Source organism: Melanerpes formicivorus, unplaced genomic scaffold (genome assembly GCF_026170545.1).
Source record: "Melanerpes formicivorus ecotype bairdi unplaced genomic scaffold, bMelFor1.0.p_v2 SCAF_17, whole genome shotgun sequence".
NCBI lineage: Eukaryota > Metazoa > Chordata > Aves > Piciformes > Picidae > Melanerpes > Melanerpes formicivorus.
The window spans coordinates 311178-330620 of record NW_027142369.1 but is presented as its reverse complement, the minus strand read 5'-3'; the positions used below and the strand labels follow the sequence as shown (position 1 = coordinate 330620).

General features: G+C 41.9%; 1 protein-coding gene across 1 annotated transcript in view; it reads left to right on the top strand.

Moving 5' to 3' along the window:
* Positions 1-13005, top strand: part of SPTLC2 (serine palmitoyltransferase long chain base subunit 2) — a 78322-nt gene extending 65317 nt beyond the window's left edge. Inside the window, exons 10-12 of the mRNA XM_068148659.1 lie at positions 4019-4154; positions 6232-6361; positions 12197-13005. Of these exons, the coding sequence (XP_068004760.1) occupies positions 4019-4154; positions 6232-6361; positions 12197-12316 (386 nt within the window). The 3' untranslated portion in view covers positions 12317-13005. The remainder of the gene's footprint in view (positions 1-4018; positions 4155-6231; positions 6362-12196) is intronic.
* Positions 13006-19443: the final 6438 nt, after the last annotated feature.

Genomic DNA, 19443 nt, shown 5'->3' with positions numbered 1-19443 from the left:
TCTGCTTACAGAAGAAATGTGGTCAGATATCTCCTGCGTAATGTTTTCGCTTCTGTGTTTCTGAGCAATAATGGTCCCTAAAGCAGAGGCCTTCACGACTGATAAAGTATCATTTTAGCCTGTGGGAACCTGTCCTGGCTGAGATGTTCACTTTGTTGCCACTAGGCTTGTGGAGAGCATGTGTCTCATGTACCTTTAGATTCATGTCAGAGTGCTTTCTCTAGGGTGTTGGGATACTTTTTTTGGTGTTTTCTTTCAGGGAGATGCTAGCTGTGTTTTGTAAATAATATTGCTTGCCTTACATATTTGCAAGACTTGATATGCTATATGGTAAAATGTTAGAAGAGATAAACTCTCCCTCAGCACAAATCTAGAAACACCGTCTTGTGAAGCTTGTTTAGAAGCGATCAGAAGTTTGCTGTTTGTATTGGAAGGTATGTGTTAAGTATGGGAAGAATGGTACAAATACTAGTCAGCCATTGGTAGTGAACTCTGCTGCTGCAGAAAAAGCAGGCTGTAAAGCCTGACTTGTCTGCTCTGCTAGGTCTAGAGTGAACTTGCTTAAGGTTTGTAAATGCAAAAGTACATATCTGGCTTTCTTGACCATGTGGAGTAGGTAACAACAACGGGCAATGCCTTGGAGCAAAGGTTTGAGAGGATCTCCAGGTGACTTCCTCAGCAAAGCCGCTGCTTGTCTGGGAGTTCACAGGTGATTATTAGCACCTAGGATAGGAAGGCTGCAACTCTGTAGCATCTGTTGCACTTAAGGTGTACAGTAAAACAAATGGCAGTATGAAAATGAGCAATGCCAATTCAGAGTGACTGCCTGTTATCCTGGACTAGTATCAGGTACTGTCAAGTAAATGTATGTTCCTCTTCTCAAACTGTTAACTGTAAATATCCAGCTCATCTTAGCTATCCCACTATAGGCAATTGTTGGTTTTTTTAGTCTTCCCTCCCTTTTCTCTGTTGAGTCTGTACAGCTCTGAGTTGGGTGGTAAAAGTTTCTCCCCTGTAGGTGACATGTGACCTTTACTTCTGATACAGTGGCAGCTTGCTCTTTAGGGTATACATGTGGACTTCAGACTAAATGATGCCAAAGTTGATGGAAGCACGTAAGTGTTTTGGTGTTTTGCTGCATTGCAAGAGCAATCTTATGACTGCAGCAAACTTGCAAAATGGTATAAAAGCAAAGGCAAAGTTATTAGTTAATCCTCTAATTCCAGTGTAGTTCTGTCAGTAGCTAGTTTAAGTCATTTACAGGCCCCATAAGGGACTTCAGATCAGTTACTTTGATAAGGCGTTCTAGTTTTCTAGCCTTTTGAAGAACTCAGTTCCAGTAATTCTCTCTTTCTTCTCCCTTTCATTCCCTCCCTAAAGGTCATCACATTCCAGTTTCCTAGATGAAAGGATGTTACCAGAATCATTGCACAACTCTATGTGAGAACAATTGGTAGGGTGGTGTCTGAGCCAGCCTTTTTTTTGCATGGTCTTAAAAATGAATCTTCATACTGCCAAGAAAGCCAACTGCTGGAAGACTGATCCAGTCCCAGCAGTCTTTCTAGGCCTACAGTTGACCAGATGTGGACAAAGCTCTGAAGTTCAGAATGTGTTTGGACTGAGGAGGGATTTTGAGGTTCTGACTGAATCCTCAAGTACTGTTTGGGTACAAGCAGGATTAGCCATGTTACCTCGTCACTGCTGTCTCCAGACACTGCTTGGTTTGTGGTCCCAGAAAACATGATAAAACTGTGGTAGCAGTTAACAGCCAGTTAGCATGCACACAGCTAGTGTGTACCAGTGTGGCTGAACCAGGGCATGTTAACAGAGCAGAACATTGTGGGTATGCTGCTTGTATAATATTGCAAACCCTACTCAATTACCATGTGACTGTTTAAGTGCAGGATTTTATAGTGGAAGAGGAAAGTAGTTGCATAGGATACAGGGAGAAAGGACAGCAGAGGATAAAGAACCTGCACTCAGTTCTGGTTCAATTCCTGGTGCTTAGCTTGACCACAACTACAGTTCTCTTCAGAAGATAGTAATGACCTGTGGTGGGTAATGAGAAGACACCACTGAATATATTTTGAAGCTTGTGGTAGTGATGTAGCTGTGGTAACAAGGTTTTAGAAAGGTAGTAATTTCACTATGTTGACTGATGGTTCTGGAGTGAAGTAAAAGCTGACAGGCTTTTGAGACCCACAAATGAAGGCTGCAAGTGTCTTCCGAGTCTGTCAGTTGCTGTAGTAGGTGATTATGTCTGTAGAGGACTAGAAGACTTGCACATGAAACTTGTTTACATCTCAAAACACTCTTCAATCTATAAGGACAAATCTAGAATCATAAACTCTTGTTATGGGAAAGAGTCTAAGGAAGACTGTGAAGTAGTTGCCAAATACAAATTAAGGTTGCTCTTTAGCCTGGAAGGCTCCCAACAACTTGAAAAAGGATGTGAATGTATAGAGGGGAAAACTATAAAGGTGCTGAAGTTCCTTCTGCTTGAAGCACTGTAAACTTTCCTACTTTCTGGGAGCATGGAGAGAATGTATGCATGGGAGAAGCTGCACTCCTGGTTGTGGGAGAGGGGCTGATCACAGAATTGTAGCCAGCTGTTTGTGTTGTCTTACTTTTCTCTCAGTGGTGAAGTCTTTTGTATTTTGATGGGTTTGTATATCACTGACTTGAAATGTTACCAGAAGTTGTGTATTTCTGCATAGGACACATGCAGATGTATCTTCCTCAAAAGGTACTAAGGTAGCTCTTTCATACTGCATGTAGACTTCTGTGGACACTTCTGGGTTTGTTGATTGTCTCAAGGTTAAAAATGCAAGTAGTGGGTTTTGACCCACCTTCTGTAGTACCTTGCAGTAGGCCTGTTTCTTTTGCTGGGTTTCTTGGGTTTGGTGGCTTGTGGTTTTGGGATTTTTTTGACCTTCACTTTGCAGTCTGGGGTATTTAAAATAGCCAAAAAGATAAGAGAAACCTAGGCCTCCATTAGGTGGCCTGATCAGAGCCAATTTATGGACAAGTTTCATAAGCACAGGATGCCTTTGTGGTTTACTGAAATCTTACTGCTTTTGAAGGAAGAGGAATTAAGCTTCTGCAGAAACTCTGTGGGAGAAAAGATTAAGAAATACTGCTGTTAATGGAAGAGAAAAGATGTCTTAAAAAGCAATGATTGCTGTTAAAAATACCAGCTGTTACCCACTAATGATAGACCAAGTTTTGCAAACTTAACAGGTTTCATCCGTTTTTCTCACACTTTGCCTTTGATGGGATTTTTCCTTTCGATTGCATGGTTGTGAGTGGAGTGCCCAATATTCTTGGCTACAAAAAGTATATAGGTTCTTAAAATTACATTTGTTGTGGCCTGGAGCACAGCTGTGTGGATGTTGGATGTTTCTTTGAGACCTGGCGTTACTTCTGGCTAATCCCTTTGTTATCTACAAATTCAAAGGAAGATGATTAGTATCTAGCAGCCTACTTCACTAATGTGGCATAGACTTGCACTGCTGTAGATTTAATGCTTCAGTATATGAATCATTCATCTGGTGAAGGCAGTTTTGTGGTAACTGATTAACCAGAAATATACTCTGTGGACTAGAGACAAGTAATTGTTGCTTATTACAGTCTCATCGATGGTACAGTGCTCAATCTGTTAGGCAGGATGCAGTTACTAGAGAATTCTGAATCTTATTTAAAAGCAGATGACTTTCTTGGTTAGCCAGGTACCTCCTGAATCAAAACCTCTTATGGAGAAAGTAGGGGAGTACTTGGACTTGATGGTTGTGTCTGTCTTAATCTGTTCAGCTACAGCCTTGTTGGAAGATGAGTGATTAATCTTGACTGCACGAGGGAGAAGAGACTCTGAATTCTAGTTTGTGTTTAATTTTAACACTTCCATAAGCACAAGCAGTACATTTCTTAGTTTGTACTTTAACTAGAGGCCTTGTGTTGCAGTTACTCGTGTGTCTTAATGACTATTGGGTTCATGGTCTTACCTTCATTTCTCTTCTAGGTAAGGCACGTGTGCAGCAGCTAGCAGAGAACACAAGGTATTTCAGGAGACGACTGAAAGAGATGGGTTTTATCATCTATGGAAATGAAGATTCTCCTGTTGTGCCTCTGATGCTGTACATGCCAGCAAAAATTGGGTAGGTTTAACAGGATAGATTCTCATCTGTTTCCTTTAAAACTAGGATGGAGCACGAACATTAAGACTTCTCTAAACATAAGAGAAGACTGATTTGATTGTTTGTTCTTATGATCGTTACTGAGTCTTATAAAACATGGAAACGTCCTATAAGCAGTCTGGAGAAAACTGAGGCTTTCAGCTTCAGTAAGAAAGACTTCAGGGAAGTAGTTTTAAAACATGGCATGTAGTTGTAAAAGTTGAAGTTTGGGGAGGATTTTCTAATTTATATATATGTAGAGTGTATATATGTGCTAAAAGGAAGCCAAAATTGAATGGAAATTAACATTAAAAGTCACTGGAGGATTCTTTCAGCTGCTCCTGGATCAAAAGCAGACAGCATTTCCATAGATGGAATCTGAAAATTAAGGGGGGGGGGGGGGGGGGGGGAAGGCAAGGGACAAGACATGATGGGTCACAAAAACCTGTACTTGATGAATCCCCAGTTTTTCAAGAGGTCTGGACTTAATAGCTGAGATACTGTTATTGTAAATACTTAGATTTGTTAATGCCTGTGGGCTGCTGTGTGGATGATTAAGGCTAAAATTCTGCCAGCAGAATACAATGTATATATAAAAAATTTTTGCAACATAAACAAAAGCCTGATTTCAAGGACAACTTGGCTTTGATAGCTGCTTTTCAGTGTCTGTGTATATTGCAGTGCTCAACCAACACTTTGAAATTTGGAAGGCAGAGCTTCGTTTAAAGCCATATCACGCATCTCTGGTGCTCTTCTGGCTCGCTTAGGCTTCAGCCTGGTTAAGCACTGTGGTTCTGTGAGGGAACAAACATCTCCTGGCACTCTGCATGAAGCTATATATAGTCTTCTCCACCTTTCTCAGTTCAACCAAATTTAAAAGGTCTGTAACCTTTATGGGTGTTGTAGAGTCTGCAGTTTGCACCATCCAGCACACAGAGGCATACTGTTTCTACTGCCCAGCTGCTCTACCAGTCAGTACAATCTTTTCCCTGGAAGTGCTCATGGAAATATTTAATAGCTGAGCAGTTGGGCCAGTAACTTAATTTAAAAAAACAAGAACCCAGAGCTCTGATGAGAGTTGGCTCTCAGGATCTACACAGAGTCTACTTCATTCTTTCTTTGTCTCTTTTAGTCTGCCTTTACAATAGTTTGGGGTTAGTGAATGGATTCAAAATGAAGTGTATCAGAATGCACCTATGCATAAGAAAAATAGTTGCAGCAGAAAGGCAGAAAATTTAGAAACCTAGTAAAAGGATGGTCTTTCTATACATCCTTGTAAGTCTCTTAAGTTCATTGCTACTTCTCAAGGGAAGGTCAATTCAAAAAGGTTTAACCAGGTTTTCCTGTGGCCTGTAGAAACACTCCATTGTACCACCATCAATGAAAGGTGGTAGATTTTCATGCCTCTCGAGGCATGTCACAGACACTAATTCATTTAATCCCCATAAGAATTTGTTTTGTTGAAGATACTGTATGACTGGTTTATGAGGGTTTTGCAACCTCCTCAAAAATATTTTGCATCAGATTAGATGATCTCAATTTACTGTGGCAATTCAGTGGTTCCCATGGTAGGCACTTAAAAAGTAGCGCGTTCTGTGACACCATGATGTACTTGAATTAAATTGGTGAAAGCAAATCATCTTGAAGCTGCAGAAGCATCTAGTTTGGGGCATTGCAGCATGGGGGATTCCTTGTGTAGTCAGACTTCTGAGCCAAAATCTCCATTTCCTGTCAACAAGGTTTGCAAGCTTAGGTTACAAATCCATCCAGAAACAGCCTGCTAAAAGCGTGGCCTCTGCCACATACAATCTTTCAGCTTTGTTAGAACTTAATTCAATGAAACCTTTTGAGGAGGACCACCTTGGGACTGAATTTTTAAAAAGCCTTTTGTGAACAGGTGTTCTGCCTCTGAAAAAAAGGTACTGGAAGCTCCAAATGGTGGTCTTACAGGCTTGCTTTGGAAAAGGCCTCTCTGGGTTAACATACTGAGACCTTAGTGCTGTTGCTGCTTTGCCTCCACTGACAGCATCCTGACAGTCTCTCTTGTTCTCTTTGGCAGCGCATTTGGGCGTGAGATGCTGAAGCGGAACATCGGTGTTGTGGTTGTGGGTTTCCCTGCCACCCCCATCATCGAGTCCAGAGCCAGGTTCTGTTTGTCTGCAGCTCACACCAAAGAGATGCTTGATACAGTAAGTGTCTCATCTTGTCTTCCTTTTTGCTCATGCCTTCTACAAACAGATACAACAATTGTCTGGTTTTTGTGGACCGGTTCAATGTTTGGTACACAAACTAGTTGAACCTAGTATTCAAAGCTTTGTGTAGTAAAGCTGGCAATGACTCTGTCGCTTTCCTTGCTTCAACAATGCAGAATGGCTGCCTAGAGTAACTTTCTTTTCCTGTTTTAATTATGTGTGAGAGTCTCATTCCTTTGAGTCAATGCTTTCTCTGCTCTAAAAGAGGCTCTACCTTCCACAGAATGTTAGGAGGAAAAACTTCTGCTGAATAGAAGTTTAACACACACACACAAAAGCCCAAAAGAAACACCCAACAAACACCTGAAAACCTCCAAAAATCTGTAATCTTCTCAAAAGCAAGTGCAAACCTCAGCATGTGATTACCAGTGAGAATTCTTATTCTGAAGATTACTATTCCAATTCTTGTTTACAGCTTCAGAGCACTTATGTCTTAAATAATCCTGTCCTAGGTGAGTTTGTGCCATGTGCAATGCCTTACTGACTCCTGCCTGCCCTAAGCATGTTCCAGCAGGAATGGAGGTTCCCTCTAAGGAGGCCATTTATGATATGCTGCCTTAAAAATTAATTATGGGAATTACTCTCTGACTAATTCATCTGAAAGGGGATTATATGAATAAGCCTGCCTCTCCTTGTTACAGTTTAGTGTGGTAACTGCATGCATTTTTGAGTCTTCTGAATAATCTTCTGTGATGGTCACAGACATGGGCTGCCTTAGGCCCTTTCAAAGTTTTCTGTTGTCTTTTTGTTCCCCACTCAGAATCTAAGCTAGATTGAGTCACAACCTTGGCCTTCAGAATAATAGATTGTCCTGTTCAGAGACCTGCTTGAAGGAATCCCATAGGATATGACCCTGAAGAGAGGAGGTGTCCAAGGCAACTGTTGGTTTTAGTTATTTCTCCCTGAAGAATAATCCACCTTGCCTTACAGGAAAGCATATGTAGTGGGAAACTTGCACTGATGGACAAGAGAACAAAAGCATAAAATGGAAGCATGTAAGAGGTGCAAGCAGGAGCAAGTGACGCAGGAGGAACAGAGACAAAACATACAGGAATGGGGTCAGGAAAGCCAAAGCTCACTGGCACTTGAATCCGTCAAAAGACATGAAAAGCAGCAGGCAGGGCTTTTATGGGGTTATCAGTAGCAAAAGGATGAACAGAGAAAATGTGGGGTTGCTGATGAATGGCACAGAGATCAGGTGATAAATGGCACACGAGAACACAGGGTACGCAAGTGTCATTGTTACCTCAGTCTTTCCTGATGAGGCTTCCCTTCAGAAATCCTGGGCCCGTGAGGTCAGTGAAAAAATATGGAGCAATGAAGACTTACCCTTGGTATGGAGTGTCTGATAAGGAAATATTTAAACAAACTGAACATACAGAAGTCCATGGGACCTCATGGGCTGCACACATATACACTGAGGGAGCTGGCTGTCCCTGCAAGACCACTCTTGATTATCATTTTCGGAAGGTTATGGTGACCAGGGGAGGTTCCTGAGTATTGGAAGAAAGCAAATACCACCACTAACTTGAAGAAGGGCAGGAAATACCGTCTGAGGAACTGCAGGTTGAAAAACCTTACCTTGATCCTTGGGGAGGTAATGGAAGAAAAAACCCTTGAAACTATTTTCAGACATTTTGTGGACAAGAAGGTAATTTGGAGCAAGAAGGTAATTTGGAGTAGTTATGAAGGTGAAATCCTGCCCAGTGTCCACATATGATCAGGTGGTGACACTTCAGACTTTTCACATTTCACTGCCACAGAGCTTTCAAATTAGCAGCTGAAATTTGCTCTCTTTTGTTTCAATTTGGTTAGGAAAAACAGCAGGGTAGTGGGGTGTGCAGTTTGATGTATAGTTCATCTTGTTCCCTATCAGTTACACAGCCTGCCACACGTCTGTGGTGTTGTACCTGATGCTACTGAGTTGGTTTTGCCTTGTAAAATCTGAGTGATTCTTCCCTGACACTCCAACAGCAGACTACTTCAGGAGTTCCTTTTCAGCTACTTGCCCTGCTGCTCTTCCTGTAATTTTCTTAATTCAGTTGTTTCTGTTCCAAATAAAAATTCTGAAACTATGGAGAAGGCCCTCTCCTTCCTTTCCTCTCAGTGTAAAATGAATAGTATCATAGAGTTGACTCAGAGCACAGTAATAGAGCTGAGTGCATTGACATGAGGGAGCAGTAGAATCTGGCCAGGTGGACATGGGGATACAAATGGGCAGGAGACATAAGGAAGGAGAGGAGAGAGAATTGAAGTCTGTGAATTCACACTGCTGCAAACTGAGCTGCAACTGAAACCATGCAAACTTGGTGTGTTGGCATGACCTGAGCAGTTGTGTAGTCTCCCTGTTGGTTAGGTTCTTGGTCTTTTCTCTTAGTGACTAACTGGAGTCTTTACCATAACAAGCTGCTTTTGCAGAGTCTATATAACTACTGTACTTAGTCTCTTCCAAAAACAATCTGTAACTTTTACTACTCTGCTGGAAAAAAAGTTCTTTTCCTGTCAATTTGCTTACAAGTCTTGCTGCTTTCCAGACAATGTTTCAAGCTCTGTGCATTTAACTCCTAAAGATTCATTTCTGGAGGACTTCTGTAGGTGCTGAATGCTCTAAATTGAGGAAATGCTTGTTTAATATATTAGGGCTTGTCTGCCTAAGTAAATTAATCCAGGGCAAAATGAGGTGTGAATTTTGAAGCGAATGAAGAAATCCCAATTTAGCTCAGTGTGTGGAGGATTTGTTCCAAGTTACTTTAATCCACTTTAGGCTTCAAAACAGCTGCATACTCTGAACCCAGAACACTGGAAAAAGGAGTTAATAAGGAGCCAGTCTTTCTGTCAGTGACTTTGTGTCATGTTTTCTTGTGATGCAGTGAAAGGGGATTGATTTCAAGCAGCTAATCATTAAAGCAGCCCTAAGATCTGATCCCTCTACTGAACTGTAGCAACAATATCCACCAGGAAAAGGAGCTGGAATGAATAGACTTTCAGAGAGCTTCTTGAAGTCAGTGACAGTGAGGAAAACTTGGTGGCTCATCCTTGTGCAATAACTAAGGCTGTTATGGCATTTTCTTCTAAACAAAGTCCAACCAGGTTTGGCCACAAGGAAGAGAAGCTTGTGTTGTAAATGCTGATACTTGTAATGATTCCTTGTTCTTATTAAACCAACCCACATGATGAGGAACAGTTCTCAGTTACAATTTTAACCGTTTTATGTAAATAGAACTTCCTTGCCTGAAAATATTTGGCTCAGGATCAGAGTGAAGTCCCTCATAACCTGCATCCCTGTGGGCTAGTACTTTCTTTTCAGTGATGAAAAATATATTACACTCTCCTGAAGTCAGAGTTCACCAATGCCATTTCCTTTGTAGTCTTTGCTGGTCACGTGGTCCTTTTTGTTTTAAATTAATAAAATCCTAAATCTGCATTCAAGAATAACAGTCAAGACTCTTTCAACAGAAACTCAACCTTAAATTGTTTCCATATGGGATCTTTACTTAAAGCTCTGGCAAACTGTGCCCACGCTTTTCTTTGGGGGGTTTTGTTGGTTGTTTTGGGTTTTGTTTGTTTTGGGGGGTTGTTTTGGGTTTGTTTTACCGAGGCCCAGCTTGGTTTTGTTGCTCCCCCCGCATTTTAGAACGGAGAGGTTCTCGCTGCCAGATATAACAAGCGTGAGCAAGCATGAGGGGATGTTGTTTAAAGAAACAAAAACTTGAACTATCCCTCCAGGAAGGAAAAGCATGTAGGGATATTAACCCCTGTCTGCCAGCTATTCTCAAGAGACAGGCATTTGACCCAGAACATGCTAAAATTGGAGCATTAATGCTGCGTTAGTTGCATGCTGAAGGAATTCTGAATGTATCTATCTGAATAAATTTACAGTTCAAGGGAGTGCAGAATGGCAATTTTCTTAACTCAACCTTTGAGTTCAAAAATCCCATTGGACTTGGAAGTCATCTTCTGAATTCATTTCTTTGTCACTTGCCTGTATAATTAGCCTGCAATGTACTGTTGCAGAATTATCTGCAGCAACTGATTTATTTTGTACCTTGCTCCAGGAGTGTTCTGTAGAGAGATGAAGTTTAGGGTTTGGCTTTTAGCAAACCCTGCTGTGAACCAGTGTCTTATCAAAGAGATTGCAACATAAAGAAAGTATGATTAACTGAGCTGGGACTTTACTCATTTCTTACATTAGCAGATGTTTGTTCTCTGGTAAACTTCATAACATTTGTATTCAGGTCAATGGTGAAAGGTTTTCCTAGCTTGTTCTGGGCCACCAGCTGTGTGAGTGTTGTTTTGTGGCACCCTCATTCAATGGGACTTGTTTTCTAGAGAGAAAATGCTTGAGATCCTACCCAGAATAACTGGTTTTTTTGATTCCTTGGATTAGCTGGCAAGAATCTCCTATGCAATATTGTTAACAATGTGGTTAACATCTCTAGTTGTATAGGGACAATGCAAATTAACCAAATGGAGATGTAAGAAATACTTCACACAGTATTGCAGTTTGCTTTTCCCTATCTTGCAATCTCACAAAAGAGAGTATGTCAGAGATGGTATACTAACAGGTACACTAACACACAGCTTGGTTTCATACTGAATGATTCACTAAGAGGAGTCATTTTTTTCCTTTTCAGCTCTGTTACCTCCAGAATGGGAGGAACATTGCTCTTGTTTTTTTCTGCCTGTGAACAGTCATGGGGTTTTGGGGATGACTGTGAAATTTGAGTTAGTATTGCTGGGGTCCTGCATCTGGGTCGAGGCAATCCCAGGCACAAATATAGGCTGAGCAGTGACTGGCTGGAAAGTAGCCCTGAGGAGAGAGACTTGGGGGTGCTGGTGGACAAAAAGCTCAACATGAGCTCTCAATGTGCACTTGCAGCCTGCAAAGCCAATCAGATCCTGGGCTGCATCAGGAGAAGCGTGGCTAGCAGGTCGAGGGAGGTGATCCTCCCCCTCTACTCAGCCCTGGTGAGACCCCACCTGGAGTACTGTGTCCAGTTCTGGAGCCCCTATTACAAGAGGGATGTGGAGGTGCTGGAATGTGTCCAGAGAAGGGCCACAAGGATGATCAGAGGGCTGGAGCACCTCTCCTATGAGGACAGACTGAAGGAGTTGGGGCTGTTCAGTCTGCAGAAGAGAAGGCTCCGAGGTGACCTAATTGTGGCCTTCCAGTATCTGAAGGGGGCCTACAGGAAGGCTGGGGAGGGACTTCTCAGGATCTCAGGTAGTGATAGGACTAGGGGGAATGGAATGAAGCTGGAGGTGGGGAGATTCAGGCTGGATGTGAGGAGGAGGCTCTTCACCATGAGAGTGGTGAGACCCTGGAATGGGTTGTCCAGGGAGGTGGTTGGGGCCCTGTCCCTGGGGGTGTTTAAGAGCAGGCTGGATGAGGCTCTGGCCAGCCTGATCTAGTGTAGGGTGTCCCTGCCCATGGCAGGGGGGTTGGAACTAGATGATCCTTGTGGTCCCTTCCAACCCTGAATGAAACTATGAAACTATGATATTACGATCCCACCTTGGCACTGCAGTAGTCAGATGAGTGCAGAGCCACTCTCCATTGAGTGACCAGTGGTGCTCACTTGGTCTTGAGACTTCTAAATGCTAAAATCAAATTCAATCCTATGCACCTCTGAAGCTACAGACTTCTAGCACAACCCCACCTCACTTCAGTAAAATGTCTCTCAGCAGTCTGCAGGCATGTGAAAAGGAAGATGTGCTGATAAATTGCTTGCATGTGTCTCTTCTGCTAATCTATTGTGGTCTCTCTCTCAGGCTTTAAAAGAAATCAATGAAGTTGGGGACCTTTTGCAACTGAAATATTCCCGTCACCGTTTGGTACCTCTCTTGGACCGGCCATTTGATGAGACAACATATGAAGAAACAGAAGACTGAACTCCCTCCATGTGCCTTGGTGGGATGGACACACCCTGTGGAACACTCCGTGGCATACAGGCCAACAGCGTCCATGAACAACACACTTGTGACTGCTTAGCGTAACAGACATTTCCTCACGATACTGAAGTGGCCACATCAGCTCTAAATGGCATTTTGTAAATAAGGAGAAGAGGAGAGGAAAGAAACAAAGAAAGAAAAAAGGAAAAAAAAAAAAGCTTTGATTCCTGTGTCTTCAGGGTCTGGCCCTAGAGGTGCTTGGCTTATATTTTTTTTTTTTTCCTCTTGTTGCTTTTTTATTTATTTGTCTCAGTGAGTTCACAGCAACCCACATTGGCTGTGGCTGATCAGATCAGACTTTGTATGCACCATGAGCCTCCCAAATGCTGGCTGAGATGTTGTGAGCATGTGTGACGCTGGCATGGCAGCATTTCCAGTGTCACTGCTTAGGTGTCTGACCTTCCTAGCAAGGAGTGAGCTGACCTGTCTGTTCTCGGAGACTTCTAGAGAAGCTGTTGATTGCTAACTTTGACATATTTAACAAGATGGATAATCAACCAAAGCTGGTTTTGTTGTTGGGTTTTGGGGGTTCTTTGTTTTATTAATTTTTTTTTTTTCTTTTGCAGTTATTTGTGTTTAAAACTTGAATTTAGCCTTTTTTTAAAAATAAATGTGTTGTTGACATGTCACTGACAGGATCATTGTTCCCAAACATTTATTTAGTTTTGTAAGCCACAGACAGGATGACTTCTGGAACTCCAGCCTCTTTTCCTCCTCAGTGTGGATAGTGGATTGTCTCCTGCTTTTGACACTCATTGTCCTCTTGATAATAGGGAAAGTGATGTAGAGGGGGGTTTGGGTTGGGTTTTTTTGTTTGTTTCATTTGAGTTTTTTTTTTTTAATGAGTTGTGTTTTGTCTTCCTTCTGACATACTTCTGTTTAAGAAAAGAAAGTAAGATGGGGTTAATGTGCATTGCCCTCTGTCTGCAGGTTCATTTTTCTTGCTTTAGAATCATTACAAAACCATGCTAAGTTCCTGAAGGGTGCTCTTTGGATTAAGTAAACCATAGCAGGCCTATACAATGGATGACTATTGGCAGAACCACTTATTTCATGCAGATCTGTGAAAGACTGATTGCTACCCTTGGCCATGCTAATTCACTGTTTCTTGTCATATCTGAGATGTTCTTCATTGGCCTTGCTGCACAAGGCTGTTACACAAAGAGCATAGACAGCTTGGATCTTGTAGCATACGTTACATTTTGGCTATTCATCAAAGTCATTTGGCAGCTGCATGCCTGTGTAGACCTTTTCTGAGGAAGGAATGTCCTCACAATTGCATTTAGTTTGAGAACTTTGTTCTTTTGCATTTCTGTTACTGAGATCAAATTAACAGTCACTGAGCCAGCTGCTTTTTGGAATCTTTATTTGCAAGTTCCACACTGTCTTGCTCTGGTCAACATTTGAAATGGACATCTTTGCTCTAGCACACTTTAGAGGTGCTCTGCTGCTTAGTCATTGCCTTTTGCATTCTTTCAGGAAGTGGGATGGATTGTTGAAGAGGTACCAAAAACGCCCTAACAGGCGTCTGTTGCAGTATCATTTGTTTCTGTGTTTTATATCTTGGACACATAGGGTTTCTGCTTTAACACTGATAAGTTTTCTTGGGCAGCATGATGCTCTTTGCAGGTGACTGGAGTTTTCTAAGTCTGAGCACAGCTCAAAGCTGTTTGCCTGGTGCTACAGGGAAAAAAGACAAGTTCTGTCATGTTCATTCTGCAGTTAACAATGAAGAAGCACTTTGGTCACTCAAACAATTCTGCATATACAACTGGTGATTTAAAGTAGAATTGGCATTTATGGAATATCTATCTTCATGTATTTATAGATCTTGTTCCACTTTAATGTAACAGAACTTCAAAACAGGAGTTCAGATTTTTACCATTGCATTTCAAAAATTTGGTTAGATGAGAAGAACTAAAACTGTTGCACAATGGGTCCAGATAACTGTTTCTGTCTTAGTCCACCAATGCTGATTTGCTCACCTTCTGGAGCACAGTCTAAGAAGTCCATGACCTGTACATGCAACTTTACCTAGCTATGAAGTAGTCTCATTTATTCAGCCAAAGAGTGAGTAAACTGCAACTACGTGAGCTTACTTTCTCACCTGCGTTCTGCCAAGGCGTAGCTCTAACATTCCACCAGATGACCTGCTTTCTGAGTTCCAAGAGGCTTTGCCTCAAAGAATTACTGCCTCTTTTGCCTTTCTTTTTTTTTTTTTTTCTCTTTTTTTCTTTTCATTATGGATTGTAGTATGGAACAAGAAGAGGTTAGTACAGGAAGCCCTGTCTCCAGCTCTGGAGACTTGATCACAAAACTGTTTAAGATCAGACAGAACTGACCAACTTGGAGGCATAGGCATGGGTCAGTAGGGAACTGTTGTGAGCAATCCCCGATACACCATGTGCTTGTATCTGCTGTGTAGTCAAGTTAGTTTGAAAAGTGTGATGTGTTAAGTTTAGAAGTGGGTAATTGTAGGTTCTGCAAGTCTTGAGTTTTAATCTTGTCTCTGGGATTCAGCTTTAGGCCAGCTTGTCTTGAGAAGGGAGAAAAACTGGATACATCTCAGTAATTCAGATAACTTCTGTGTAACACTTCTGAAATGGTCAATGTTTGAAAATTACTGGTCCCCATTGGGATTCCAGTCGCACTTGTTCAGGAAATTGTGCTTGTGTTAATCTGCCATTTAGTATCTTTTTGCCTATGACTTCCAGTTCTGGGTTGCAAAGACATTTCAGAAATCATTCAGGCAGTTAGCAACGTTTGCAAACTGCTTGGTTACATTTCAGCCCTCCCACATCCTTTTTGGGAAGCAGCTTCACACATACTCCCACCCCCCCCACCCCCCCAGTCCTTTCCCCAGACCCTGTAGGTCTTTTATTCAAGGGTAGCTCTTCTGCCAAAGTCTGGTACCTGTTGAAGCCACTTCTGATAAAAAAAGGAAATTACAAGTCCAAGATTTTTCACTTTTAAGTCAGTAATTCACTGAGCTTGAAAGCCAGGAATGTTTTTTTTTCACATCATCTATAAAATACTCTGCTCCCACAACTGAAGGAGCAACCCAGTACTGATTTGTGCTAGGCAAACCTGTAGCATGTGTAGGATGGATTGCTACTTTGATATTTATGTACTAGACAGAAATGTGTGTCTCTTTTGTCCTGGCAGCAGAAGTGAATGAAAGAACCAAACTTGAAAGATCACAAAGGAAGAAAAGCTGCTTTAGAAATAGACTCCAGTCCCTGCCAACTTTTCTGAGACATTCTAATTGAAAATGACTCCTGGTATTTCTTAAGAGATGCAAAATTCAAAAGAAAATGAAGGCTGCTTTTGAACAAAAGATTTTGCCCTGTACTGTACCTTGGCTAAACCTACTCATAAATATACAATAGTTACCGTACCAGTAGCTCTGTGAAGAACTTAGCAAGCAAAATTTTGCCTCTGCTGAGCAGAATGAAGAGTTTAGAACCATTATAGTTTTCAAGGCTGATGGCCATATTCTTTTACACTTGAGAAAACTGAGAAGCTCCTATTACTAAGCATCAGCAAAGAGTGAGAGATCTGCTTCTTGTTAGAAACTGGCCTTCCCATGGAGACCTTTGTCTCAAGGAGCCTGATTCATAATTTTTCTTTAGTTCTTGAGCACAGAAGACACCAAAGGGGTTTTTCATGTCAAAATACTCAAAACTTTAGGTTTTGTCGGTTGGGGGATTTTGAGTTTGGTTTTGTTTGGTTTGGTTGGTTGTTTTGTTTGGTGGGGTGGGGTTTTTTTTACACAAGAGACAAACTTTTGTATATTATCTGTGTATATGGTATATTTAACCCTTTGTTTAGTTGCTGTATTTTTTTCCCTCCTTAAAAAGAGCTGCTCTGATTCTTATACTACTGGTGTAGTATACTTCTGCTTTAGGCAAAAACTCAGGAGTGAATTGCCCAAACATCTTACTGTGATGAAGTTGTTCAGTGAAGGAATTGCATCGTTCATCCTTCTCTTGCTCTTTCCTCTAAGAGTGCAGGAGTGATATTCACTGTCAGAGCTGCATCTTCACACAGAGCAGGAAAGAGGGAAGTGAGTCCCTGAAATCAGTGACCCAGCCCTGTGCTGTGTGGTCGAAGGACTGCTAGAGCAGAGATGGAGAAAAGGGGGCAGTCAGTCATCACTTCCTCTCACCTATATATAGGGATCTCTCTTGTGTACTTGAGTGAGCATCCCTAAGACAGGACTGCAGCTTCCAGTGCCCAAAGGGACATCCCTCAAAACCTTTTCCACATCAAGTAAATAATTTCTCTCCTTTTGTGCAGATTTTAATTTCTGTACTTCTGAAAAGTGTTTAGCTTACAGTTGTTTGCTCATCCAGAAGCCAGGTTATCCATTCAGGCAGATCATAGGAGAGGTTGGAGGAAAGCATGAGCATGAGCTCTGTATTTCAGAGAACACCTTGCAGCACTGGATCTGATGTGCTATGCTTGAGCTCCCTTGCTGCATCCCAGAGAAGGAAACTTGTGAAGATTTATCCCAATACACAATGCCCAGTCAAAATGTGTACAGTTTATACATACAACTTAGATTATACTCTTTTTACAGTTTATACTCAGCCTGTGAAAGTGTCAAACATGCTGGGATCTGTGTGGGTGGCACTTTCTGCACAGAGATAATGAGGTACCTGTGATCTGTTCTACTGATAGTGAAGCACTGAGCTATTTACCAATGCCTAGTGTGACCTCTCGGCAGGTGCATCGCAGGCTCTGGTGCTGGACCTGGAACCCAAGTGGCATTGGCCCACTGTTTAGGAAGGGCACCAGTCATTCAACCTGTGTAACTTGAACATGGTTTTGAAAGGAAGAAAAGATAAAGAAACAAAACCAAAACCAACTCAGATGCCATTGTGATAGCTTGTATTCCTGTAAATGTCCCCAGCCTTGCAGTTGTTCACCTGTCCAAGGATTTGGATGTGAAGCTAGAGCACAACCATGAAGTGTTTGTGTGAAGTATCGTGCTTTTATCTTTCACTAAGAGAAGCATTTGGTGCAGACATTGAAGCTGTTGTGTTTACACACCCAAAAGGGGCTGGGTGAAGATGATGACTGCAGTGTGTGTTCAAGGCCTTAAACTGTGACTCTTGGTATGAAGAATTGAAATTAAAACTGACCTTAAAAGAATGCAGTGGATTTTAACCCATGGAAGAATACTCTGTGCTTTCACTTAAGCAATAGGTACTGCTGTTTAAGGAGCAGAAGAGGTGTCTGTATGTGAAGGCAGAAAAAAAAAGTGCAGTCCTCCGCACTGATGTTCCCATGTAGCAAGCATGAGTAACTTGTTGCCGAGCTGCTGAAAGTGGGAGAATTATTGAGAGGATCAGGGACCTCAGAAGCAGTGGCAGCTAGCAAATTAATTTCCTCAACAGTATGTAAACAGGCCTCAGTTGAATATGCCAAGGGTTGGTGCCGTTCCCAAAAAGCCCATGGTGAAGTGAAACATGCACCATTCATCTGACCCCTGTAAAGCATTTGAGTTTCCTGCAAAACCTCACCCTGTTCAGACAGTATTTCTGCTACCCTCTAACGGTATGTTAAGCTAAATGCATCTCTGGCCTTTCAATATTATTAACTTCAGACCAGTGTGAAAGAGATCAGAGGATTGTTGGAGCCTGAGGCTTTAGGCTAGCAGCCCCAAGGCCAATGGTGGCCCACATTTCCACAAGCCCTGGGCAGAATTACCAAGTCACAGCACTTTGTCTAAAATTGCACTGTCTTCTTATGCCTCTGTGTTGCTATAATGTACATATATATGGAATTTTTTTGTAGATAAGACATTTTAGATAAAATTTTTAAATGGGCTTCCCCAAAAAAAATATTTTATGCCAGATGTCTAATTTTTTTTACACTTGGGATTAATATGAAGTTGGATGCTCCATATGCAGGGGGAAAAAAAAATAATGGATGGTATATTGGCTTTAAAAAGATAACAATGCATGTTTAAAAACAAAAACCAAACACTTGGAGAAAAAAATGCTTGGGGAAAAAAAATCCATTCAAATATATTCTATGTTCTGCATAATAAAAACTTTAAAAAAAACCAACATAAAATAAAAACTGTATTGTGATGTATTTATTTTTCTTGATGCTAATGAGTCTTTTACCCTGATAGGGAGACCAAACTCTTTTCCCCCTCCTTCCCACCTCTTCTACCCCTCCCCTGCCCACCCCCTCAAAAATAAAGCCAAAACCAAACCCAGCACATGAGTTTCATATTGGAGTAGCTGGGTAAAACCATAGCCTGCTTGAGAGCTCAGAGAGATCAGTGTTTGCCCACAGCTTTGGGCTCCAGAGGCAGGAAACCTTGCAAGTGAGATGGACACTCAGGTGTTGCTTTTCAGTCTCAGGTCCATCATAGAGCAACAGCCCTGATGCACAGTCTAGAGAGGCTGCTTCTTTTGGGGAGAGACAGGTCTGCAGAGGTTACTACTGTTCCTGAGCTGCAGTGCCCGCCATACCTCTGTGCTAGCTTCATGAAGCTGGCTATGCTGGGCAGCAAGGCTGCTACCTTTGGGTGCTGTTAGTGTTAGGCTATCAACTGTCAGGCTGCTAATGAGATGTTTGAAAAGATGAGATGTTTGATCCATCATGCATGGGATTCTTGACCTCACATGTCCCTTGCAGTCTGTGCCTTGTTTTAAATACTTCCTTCCATTCATCTTAGCCCCGAGTTTGCATAAACCAGATGTCGGTATTTGAAAAGGAGGTGCCAGGTCCTATTTCAGCTGTGGGTGCAGAAATGGGACCAGACAGAAATGCTTGCCTTGTTGTTTTTCAGGTGTCCCCTTCTGGGGTCTGGGCCAGGACTGGCACTTTTCCTCAGAGGCCTCCAAAACCTCCTTTCAAGTGTCTTTCCCTAGTAATTCCTTCGTAATAATTTCTGCTACAGGCTGATGTGGAGATCCTGGAAAAGATATTCCCTAGACCTCAAAGAAACAGCCTCGCCATATTTCCAACGGGTCTTGGGGATGAGAAAAGATGTTGCCGGCGCAGGAGAGAGCAGATCAAATATTAAAACTTATTTTGAGTGATGG